The sequence below is a fragment of the Chlamydotis macqueenii genome, chromosome 2, assembly GCF_036417535.1.
Source record: "Chlamydotis macqueenii isolate bChlMac1 chromosome 2, bChlMac1.mat, whole genome shotgun sequence".
In the NCBI taxonomy this organism is placed as follows: Eukaryota; Metazoa; Chordata; class Aves; order Otidiformes; family Otididae; genus Chlamydotis; species Chlamydotis macqueenii.
In genome coordinates, this window is record NC_141557.1 from 72138288 (window position 1) to 72148786 (window position 10499).

At 52.6% G+C, this 10499-nt stretch overlaps 1 protein-coding gene across 1 annotated transcript; it reads left to right on the plus strand.

Moving 5' to 3' along the window:
* Positions 1-628: 628 nt before the first annotated feature.
* Positions 629-9439, plus strand: NRN1 (neuritin 1). Its single transcript, XM_086741886.1, has 3 exons — positions 629-998; positions 5218-5362; positions 8073-9439. Exons 1-3 carry the CDS (start codon positions 944-946, stop codon positions 8305-8307), a joined length of 435 nt encoding a protein of 144 aa, XP_086598012.1. The 5' UTR covers positions 629-943; the 3' UTR covers positions 8308-9439.
* The last annotated feature ends 1060 nt before the right edge of the window (positions 9440-10499 follow it).

A 10499-nucleotide genomic window follows, 5' to 3' on the forward strand; every position in this document is an offset into this window, starting at 1 on the left:
CTTTCCCCACGCCACCCTCTGCAGTCCCACAGCCGGGCTGCTGCCACAGGGATTGCGCACACACAACGGTACCGGGAGACACCAGTTTACCCCACCCCCCCACCTCTGCCCCCCCCACCACAGCCTGGGGGTGACGTCATGGTGGGGGAGGGGCGGGCAGGGGGAGGGGACCCCCCTCCTCCTCCTCCCCTCACCTCCCGTTCCTCCTCCGCGCTCCGCAGCGCGGGGGCCGGGCCGGCCAGCCCCGACGGGGCGGCCCCGGGGGCGGGAGCGGAGGGGGGCGGAGGGGGGGGTTCTGCCGTGCTATCCCCACCCCCGGGGGGGCGGCTCCTCTGTCTGCGTGTGTCTGTGTGCGCGTGTCTGCGAGTCCCCTTCAGCCCCCGCATCCCTCCCGCCCCGGGGGGACGGTCCCGGCTACCGCGCCCCCCCGGCGCCAAACCGGGCAGGAGGAGCCCGGAGCGGGGCGGGGGGTGGGGGGGGGAGTTTCTCAGCGATTAACGAGGCGGGGGGACACAGGAAGAGCGGATAAATCCAGCCTGTGATGCCTATAAATGGCGTTTCTCTTCCAAGGTGCACATTAAAAAAAAAAACTTAAAAAAAAAAAAGAAAAGAAGAAGAAGGGGGGGAAAAACCCCGGTCCGTGTCATCCCCCCGCGTCAGGGCCGGTGGTGGGCGTGAGGCTGTGCTTCCTCCGCCCCCTCCTAATGGAGCGAACCATTCCCAGCCAGTCCTCCTCGCCCTCTCCCTCTGCCTCCCTCTTTCTCTCCTTCTCCTCTCGTCTCTCCCCCCACCCCACACCCCCCCCTCCCCGACTCCAACCTTGTCTGCAAAGTCCTCCGCTGCTCGGAACTTGTTGGCAATGCCTATTTTTCAGCTTTCCCCCACGTTCTCCAAAGTAACTATTTAAAGATCTGCGGCCGCAAATGGTTTTACTAAATGTAGGATGGGACTTAAGTTGAACGGCAGATATATTTCTCTGATCCTTGCTGTACAGATAGGTAAGTGGACGGCCAAATTCGGGTACCGAGTTGCGCGCACCAAAGCCCGCCTCAATGCGTGCGAGAAGCCGGGATTTCGGAATAACCCGCGCTGGCGGCCGCGGTTTGGAGCGGCGGAGGGACCTCCGCTCCCTCTGCCTCCTTCGCGGTGGCATCTTCGCGCTTCCTCACGCTGCCAAGGCGGGGGGGTCCGCAGGAAAGGGAGCCGAGTCTTTGTCCTCTTAAATCACTTTTGTTGTTCGTTTTCCTAAAGCACTGCATGCTCATTCATACTTTGCTTTTATTCCGCCCGCCCCCCCTTCTTATTTTTCCTCCGCTTCCCCTCTGTTTTGTCCCTCCCCACGAGCGACTGCATTAGTATTTGCTTTTCGGATAGCCCCTGCGTTCCTTTCCACCGACAATTTGGGGACTCCAGTGCTAAGAAATTCCCCTCCTCCCCGAGGGACAGAGAAATAAGAACGGGCACAAAATGGCTTGCGAGAGATCGAGCTGGAAAGTTGTTTTTTTTTTTCAGAAAATCAGGGGGACAAGCCAAAGGCTCCCTTTGTGAACTTGGAGGCTTTCCTATTTGCAGAGGAGCCTAAAGCCAAACAAAACCCATCGCTAACTTAAAAAAAAAAAATCCACTCGAATGCGGGAACTAAACAAATAAAAATTATTTTAAAATCGCGATGTCCCACCGCCCGGTCATTAATTTTGAGCTCGGTACTGTTAAAAAAACGAGCAGCTCCAAAAAAAAATTCTATATATGTTGAGTTACTTAAAATAGAACAGGTTTCCCTCCATACCAGTACGCGGTTTTGTGTGCTCGTTGCTGGTTTTATTTAATATATTCGGTTTTAATCTGTTTCTTTTTGGTTCGCTCTCAGGTTCATTTTATTTAACATTTCTTTGCTGAAAATGTTTTGATTTACAGACATAAAACAATCTCCAAGTTAATGACCACTTTGGTCCTGTACAGGCAAATTTTAAAGGTTATGTATTGAATATGTATATTCCCGAGCGTGATCCAAAACTGGACTTCAAGGCAAGGGTGACTAAAGCGCGTCTTTTATTACCCAAATTGGCAGGTGTGAGGAGAGCTTTGAAAATATTTGCCTGCAAAGGAATTCTTCTTAAAAAAAAAAAAAAAAAAAAAAAAAAAAAAAAAGCTCGGCATTGCCATTTAGACATCCTTTCGCTCGGTCACCCTCCTTACCAGATAACCTCTCTAGCATTTTGTGGGTACCAAAAGAAAGGAAGAAAAAAAAAAAAACAGAAAAAAAAATAAAGGAAAAAGGGGGGGAAAAAAAGAGGGAGGGAGAAGGAAGGGAGGAAAGAACGAGGCAGAATGCCTTGAACATTTCCTCATTGAGAAAAGAAAAAAAAAATATTGTGATGAAACGTTGACCTCTGGAAAATGTGGATATGCGATGCAAACCCCTCCATTCGTATTGCCATTCCATTTTATCTGATGCTGAACTCTTCGGAAGGCCATTTTCTGTACTCCCAGGGACAGAAAGGGGAAGGCATTATTTGGATGTTACTCTTGATTTCAGTCCTTGCATTTTTTGTTTGTTTGTTTGTTCGTTTGGAGGAGGAGGATTTTCTCACATTTGTGTTTATTTCAATCAAGCGAGGGAGGATTTTATTCAGGGCGAAATTTCAAAATACGATAGGGTGGCTGGGGACCGCCGTCCCCGGGCTGGCGTGAGCAGGAGCAGTCATTTGGAAAGTTACTCCCCCCTACCCCCGATATCGCTGCCCACCGCGGGGACGGTGGCTTTGCGGTGGCTTTGCGGTGCCCTGGGAGAGGGCGGCTTTGAGGCTGGCGGAGGATTTTTCTGCTCTCTCCTCCTTCGTTATTTCCTTCCCTCCACTCCTCCTCAAAAAAAAACCCCAAAACAAAAAAAAAAAAAAAAAAAAAACCCAAAACCAACCCAGGTTCTGGTTGTCTCTGCGGGGTTTGCAAAGGGCCATTTGCCTTTGCCCCGTCCCCGGTGGCGGCTTGTGTGAAATGGGTGTACGGCTCTTTCCCAAAATGTCTATTAAAACAAAAAAAAAAAAAGGAAAGAAAAAAAAAAGGAAAAAGATAATAAAATAAAAAATATTTATTTGCTTGTTTGGGCAGAGGGGATCGGAGCTGTCCGAAATCCCTGATATTTTGAGAGACGATGGGGAGGGGAAGGCGCCCAGGGACAGAAGGGGGCGGAGCGGGCGCATCCAAAGGGCGGGCAGGCCGAGGGGATGGGAAGCGGGTTTCGGGAAGAAGGGGTGCGATCCGTTATGGATGGCTCCTGCGGTCCTGCTGCACTGCAAATCGCTGCGCACCCTTGCCTTTGAAGGGCGGGGAGGGGGGGAAGGTCGGGGACACGGCAACGCACAAGGGACCTAATTAAAGAGAAATCACACTGTCGTTTCACTTTTTTTTTCGGTGGTTTTGGGGTTTGGTTTTGGGGTTTGATTTTCTGTTCGTTTTTTTTTTGTTTTTTTTTTTTTTTGGATGGTGGTGGGATTTGGAGAGGCTTTGAACCGGAGGTACTCTGTGCGGAGAAAGCACACAGGGCCAGGCCGCCCCTCGGAGGGGAGGGATGCTCTGAGCCCCTCTGGTCCCAAATCTGACCCACGACCACTCTCCTCCGCGGCCCAGGGTAGGGCTCCGCTTCGTTCCCCCTATTTTCCGTGCGGCCCGTCACGATTTTGGAAAAATCCGCGCCAGTTTCCCCTCCCCTTTCCCCCTGTAGCTGCCGGAGACGGATGCGGGATGGCGCGGTTTTTATAGGACGTGGTTTTACCCTGGGGATGGTCGTTATTTGTTTCCCTGGCTTTTTTTTTTCTATTTTCCTTTTTTTTTTTTTTTTTTTTTCCCTTACTGTAGCCAATGTCTGTAGCCTGCTGGGGTTTTGATGTACCGGCTGGTGCTGGTGTGTGTGTAGAGGGGAGGGGCCATCAAGTCGCGTTAGCCATGAATCAAACGGTGAGAGAGGGGATTTGGGTTGAAACAATCTCTTTTTGAGTCAGCCGTTTAGCCTGGCAAGGAAACACTTCCCCCCTCCCCACAGCCATGTCCTGGGGAGACGGATCGAGAGGGGACCCCCATTCCAACAACACCCCCGCCCCGGACTCCTCCAAAAGGCCGGAGGAGTGTGGGGGTTGCAGCCCCGGTCGAGCCCGGGCCTGGGGACACGGCGACGTCCCAAGCCTCCGCGTCCCTGGCAGGAGCGTGGTTAGGGACCAACATCCCACTCCCCGACCCGTGTCCACCGTGGGTTGCTGCGGGCGTGGGCGTGGTGCTGTGCCAAGGGCCCGGTCCCGCCATGCAGCCGCCGCAGCGATGTCCCCACGTCCCGTCCCGTCCCCCCGTGGCGCCCGGCCCGGCGGCCGCGGACACTCGGGAGAGGCCACTTCACCCGGGCAGTAAATTCGGGGTTTGTTCCCCCCTTCGCAGGCGGCTGTTCTCGGGTTGGTTGCTGGGTTGTTGAACCGAGCGCCGTTTCCTCGCGCAATCCCGCCCCAGGCAGCAGGTTTGGGGGAGAGGGATTCGTCCCTGCACCTTCCCGCCCCGCGGCCCCGAGCTGCGTGCCTGGCATTGGGGACGCTTCTTTCGTGTCTTTATCTCGGCTCTTGCTACTGATTTTTTTTTAGTAGTATTCTTTAAACTGTTTTTTGAGGGCGTTTTTGTTTGTGGGGTTTTATTTCTTTTTTTTTTTTATTTCTTTTTTTTTTTTTTTTTTTTTCCGCTGAACCTTGCAAGGTATTTGCCAAGCGACCTGAGCAACACGGAGCCGCGTGCGTGCGTGTGCGTGGGCCAGCCTTTGCGCTGAGAAACCCGCCTGCCGCTTCGAATTTTCTAACAAAGGAGCGAGTCCGGGGAGAAGCAGGCAGATCATCCTCATCCTTGCTCCTCACCAAAAAAAAAAAAAAAAAAAAGAGGAAAAAGTCCCCCTGAAATCAACGTTGTTAATCCGTGGGCACGGAAAACCCTCGGTACTAAAAAAGCAAAGGGCGAAAAGCACCTGAGTCCCGTCCCCGGGAGCCCGGCGGAGCCCCCGGCTCGGTCCCATCGACCCCCTCCCGTCCCCAAACCGCGGCTGCCCTTTAAGCGATTGGGGGGGCAGGGGCGGGGAGGGGGAGGAAGGGAAGGAAGGGGCGCGTTGGGGGCGGTGGAGCGGGCGTGCGGGGCGGGCGGGGAGCCGTCGGAGCTGACCTGTGCCCCTGCCCCCCCCCCACCCCCCCTCAGCGCACCTGGTGCAGGTGGTGAGAGCGGCGGGGCGGTGCGATGCGGTCTTTAGGGGCTTCTCGGACTGTTTGCTGCGGCTGGGCGATAACATGGCCAACTACCCGCAGGACCTGGACGACAAGAGAAACCTCCAAACGATCTGCGCGTAGGTCTTTCCTCTCTCCTTCGGGGCTTGGGGTCGGTGGAGGGGGGGGGGGGGTGGGACTAGGTGGGGAGAGGGGTGACCCCGGGTTGGGGAAGTGGGGAGAGGTTGCATGGCGGCGGTGGGAAGGAACAGGAGTAGCGCGGAGTTTGATGCTTTGGGGATCATTTCTCGGCTCCAGGATTCCCCCAAGCGCACTGCTATGGGGACAGGCCGGACTTGGGGGACAGAGAAGTCTGGAGGGAGTTTTTACCATGTCTTCCTTAATTTTTTCCCCCCGTGAATATGGATAGTTTTTGGGTTTGTTTTTTTTGTTTTGTTTTGTTTTGTTTTCTATTTCTTCTCCCACCCCTTCCCCCTTAGCTCCTCGCTTGTGTTCTTTCCCTTCTGCTTTGCGCTGGGATGCTGACACAAGCTGCAGGGGTTTGTTATCCCTTTCCTTATTACTGACTTTGGGACCCGCTCTCCAAATTCGGGAGGCTCCGGGATCCCCCCGGTCTCTCAAGGCAGAGGCGATTCCTCGGAAAATTTAAGATTTATTTGAAAAGGAAAATAAACCAGCCATAATATTAATCTCCCAGTGGCACATCCCTCTAACCCCCTGCGCCGCCCGGGTCCCCCTGGCCGAGGGGGAAAGCCCATTTCCCCCCAGAGTTTCTCACCGCTCCTGGCACAGAGGGGAGGAGAAGAAGGGGCAATGATAAAGGGGAATAATAATAATAATAATAATAATAATAATAATAATAAAGAAAACAAGAACAACAAATAATAAAGGGAGAAAAAGAGCTCGCCTTGAAAAATCGACTCCTTGCTCCACTCCTCCCCAGTTCCTCTGCCAAGCTGGAGGAACTGGGACAGCTAAGGGAGCCCTAAGTTTGGGGTCTTTTTCCCCAGAGCTCAGGGCAGCGGATCTTACCACAGGAAGGAAACCTGGGGCGGCTGCCAGGGTCCAGGGCAGGGAGACAGAAACCGACGGTTTTGTTAGATCTGAAAGAAAAAAAAATAAAATGCGGCTGCACAGGGTATTAAGCCATCTCCCTGGTTTTGGACATAAACTCCCGTTGCCAGGAAAAAAAAAAAAAAAAAAGGTAATATTTAGAAACAAGGTAAGGTCCTTATACATAAATATATTTTGAATGGGGCTTTTTTTCTGATTTTGCTCCCCGAAAATCATAAAACAAAATATATGAAATGGGAAAGTGAGACGGAAAGGAAAGGGAAAAGGAAAGGGAAAAGGAAAGGGAAAAGGAAAGGGAAAAGGATGAAGAAAAAAGAAGAGAAGAGAAGAGAAGAGGAAAAGAAAAGAAAAGAAAAAAGAAAAGAAAAGAAAAGAAAAAAAAGAAAAGAAAAGATGACACGAGACTCTGTAACCCTCCTCTCTTCCTACCTAGAGATTTCTGAGCCAAGCATGACTTTGCTGCACCTACTAAGGCTGGCACCTCGCTGTAAATGCTGGATTGCGCTTTACCTTGCGTCCTGTTTTGAGAAAGGAATACCCAGGTGCAACAGCGTCCTAATGTGATGTCCTTTGGCCCTGGAGTGCCGGACCAGAGGTGGTCCTGATCTGGCAAAAGTACCTCTTTCCCAAGCAAGACTCCTTCCCCGACCACCTCCCACCACCCGATTGCCTTCGCCCTGAGCCGGGATGTGTATTGAAAGAAGCCGGGGAAAGATTTAATTTTCCTTTGGGAAATGCAATTACAGCAGAAATACTGCGGGAGAGGCACACTCTCAGACTCTGGCTTCTCAGTATCTCATTATTTATTACAAATGTAGCAAACATTAGGAGTCTACAACCAGTTTAGAGTGCTCATAAATTAGAGGCTGTAGGACTACTTTAAAAAAAGAAAATCCAGATCCGAATTTGGAGGGTCCTGCCTTGAGGAAAGGAGGAAACAGGAGAGAGAAAGGCAGATTCGGGGTGATTTCCCATAACCCAGACGCGGAGAGGAAAGGCTCACCCGTCCCCCCGAGGTGGGGTAGTGGGACGGGTCCTGCCCCCGTGAAGAACACAATTAAAAGAAAAAGGAAAAACATGTGGGAAGAACGAGAAATTATCCTGGGGAAGGAGAATTTCGCTGCACACAGACCCCCGGGCGTAGATGGGGAGACCCCCGCGCCGCTGGCCCGTGCGGGGCGCCCGGGAGGGTCCAGGAGGGAAGGATGCTCCTTCCTCCTCCTTCTTTTCTCCTCTTCCTTTTCCTCCTTCTCCTTCTCCTCCTTTCCTGCCCCCGCAGTCAGAGCCCGCTCCCGCCCCGGGGGATCCCTCCAGGATGCCTTTTCCCACCCCCGTCTGCCCGCTCCCACTGGTGACGAAAAGCCCTCGGGATGAGCCCATGGGCTCCTAGGCTAGCGTCTGCCAGCCGAGGGGCGCACGCCCTTCTTCCTCCGTCAGGTCCACCCCAGGTCCCCCTCACCTCTGGCAGAGACCCACTGAAACAATTTTTGCAGCATTCCGCCCAGCCCGGGATCACCCCTCCCAGAAACCGGTGTCTCGGGTGGAGATGGGGACAAGGGCCGTGTTTTAGGGTGGGGGCGGTGGCGGCTCCTCCCCGCCGAATTCCAGCCCCCTTTAAGTTCAGCTCCGCCGTTGGGGTGTGGGGGGGTGGGGTCTGGGGCAAAGGGCCCGAGGGGAGCGCCCCCCACCCCCCATCCTTCCCGGAAAAGTGGGTGCGTGCCCCTTTTGATGCCGGCTGCTCTCCCCTTCCTGCAGGTACTGGGATGATTTCCACGCCTGCACCCTCACAGCGCTCACCGATTGCCAGGAAGGAGCGACAGACCTCTGGGAGAAACTGAGACGGGAATCCAAAAACCTCGATTTCCAAGGCAGCTTATTTGAACTGTGCGGAGGCGGCAGCGGGGCGGCCCCCTCCCTCCTCCCGCCGCCGGCCCTGCCCCTGCTGCTGGCGGCTCTGTGGGCCGCGCTGGCCACCGGGCTGCCTTTCTAGTGGGGAGGGGGGGTGAGCAACCCCCCCACGCCCTCCTCCTCACCTCCCCACCCCTCTCCATGTGCCGGATCGATAAGAGGAAGTGTCCATCCGTTGCTTCGGGGACGTTGTGCTTTTCTGTGGTTGGTGGTGATGACGGTGGTGGTGGTGGCTGATGGTGGTGAAACACCCATGTAGGACTGTGGAAGCGTTCTCCCTTCTTTTTTTTTCCTTTTTTTTTTTTTTTTTTTTTTTTTTTTCCGGATGTGTGTTTTATTTGCCAAATGTTACCAAACAGGCAGCGGCGCGCAGCCCAAGTCGGACCTCAGCTTTACTATCGCTTCGAATCAAAAAAATAGGAAAAAAAAATGAAAAAACCCCCCAAACTTGAGCCCTCGTTGTGCACAAGCAATCTCAGGAACGGCTCTGGGCCACCCTAACGCGAAGGTTGTAAGCCGGGGCATCTCTCCCGGCGGGCCGCGGGCTCCTCTAAAAAAAAAGGGGCAGGGTGCGAGGCGAGAAGGAAAACGCAGGCAGAAAAAAGGCACCGGCGATGATTCCCAGGTAGATGTCCACGCGTGAAGCATATGGTGAATAATTCACAATCTTTCATCTTTCCTCCACAGTCGCTTGTTTTTTGGTCATTCCACTGGAAAAAAAAAAATAAATAGAGCATTTTTCCTCGAGGGGAAAAGAGAGCGAGCAAGCGAGAGAGGGAAACGAACAATTAAGGAAGGAAGGAAAGGAAGAGCAAAAGAAAGAGACGTGTCTAAATGGCCGGAGGAGTGAAGGAATGCTGCTAGCAGATCTCTGAGAGTTCACCTAGACTTGCTGTTCTAAGGCATCTTTCCGAATTCACTGCCTTTAATTTTTTCCTCCTCTTTGTTTTAGATGTTACACATACTGGTAAAATACCTGAATATCCAACAGTAGAGATCACAAAAAGGGGGCTTAAATGTAAACCTAAAGAAAAAAAAAAAAAACAACAGCAAAATGATTTTGAAAAAAAAAAAGAGCCTTGATTTTAAAAGAGAATAAAAATGTAATTAAAAAAAAGTTTATTATAAAGTCAATTCAGCAAAAAAAAACCAACAAAAAAAAGATTTGCTACAAAGTATAGACAGAAGTATAAAATAAAAATTATTGTTTGAAATGAAGGTGTCGTCCTTTTTATAAAATATGCCTGGAGCTCCCTGGGCAGGGCTTTTAAGGCAAGGAAAGCTAAATCCCGAACCGATCCCTCGATGAACGCGGCAATTTCAGTTCAAACAAGGACACGGCGGCTGAAATGGTTAATCTCAGCCTTCCTTTTTTTTCCTTTTCTTTTCTTCTTTTTTTTTTTTTTTTGCATGTCTTTCTTAAAAAAACAAACAAAAAAAAAAACAACTGTAAATCCTCCCACCTTCCTCCTTCTCCCGAAACCTCCAAAAGGCAGCAGCCCCATTTCCCGGCTAAAGGGCGGAGGGGGAGGCGGGCGGCGCAGCGGGCCCGCGGGCGCGGAGCGGGGCGCGGATGGAGAGCGGGCAGCCCCCTTCCGTTAGGGAGGAGGCTGCGGAGCCAGAGCTGGGGCGCGGAGGAGCCCTTTCATAATTAATAAGGCAGCTCAGGCGAAGTGTGGGGGGGAGGGGGCAGGGGTATTGATTTCGCAGCAGAAGCTTCTCTACCCTCGGCTTTTTATAGGCTCCTGATGCCTTTATAAAGAAACACGCAGCAAAGAGTAAGCACGTCCTTTTTGCTTCTGAGGCGAGAGCCCAACTGGCCACCGCGGGGAGAAGGGGGGTGGGTGACAGGGAAGTAGGGGCCCCGAATTGGTTTTGAGGTGAGTTGTTGCTGCCCGCGTGGAGTATCCTTTGCCAAGGTGTAGGGTGGCAGGGTCTATTTCTCTCTCTCTCCGCCTCTCTCTTCGCCCCCTCTCCCCGCTCCCCTTCCTTCCCGAGGTCCGCGATGTAATGGGTAAGCAATAGCAAACGTAACAGTTCATAAATCAAACAGTGGGGCGCGAGCCAATCTGCATTTCCCAAACGGATTGAATCCCAGCAACGAATGCGCTCAGGAACTGGAGCCGGGCGCCTTTACCACTGGAAGCAATGTTGATTTTTTAATGATAAAATACATTATGCGCGTGTTGGGGGTAGTGGTGGGGAGGGCAGAGCTCAGCCTCGCTCCGGCAGACACCGGTCTGCTTGCATTCCCATTTCCTTTGCCCTCCCTCT

Excerpts from the sequence above, each read along its gene's own strand:
- NRN1 (XM_086741886.1), top strand. The coding sequence starts at position 944 with ATGGGACTTAAGTTGAACGGCAGATATATTTCTCTGATCCTTGCTGTA. Across the intron at positions 999-5,217 it reads GATCCTTGCTGTACAGATAG|CGCACCTGGTGCAGGTGGTG; the intron begins GTAAGTGGACGG and ends ACCCCCCCTCAG. Across the intron at positions 5,363-8,072 it reads AACCTCCAAACGATCTGCGC|GTACTGGGATGATTTCCACG; the intron begins GTAGGTCTTTCC and ends CCCTTCCTGCAG.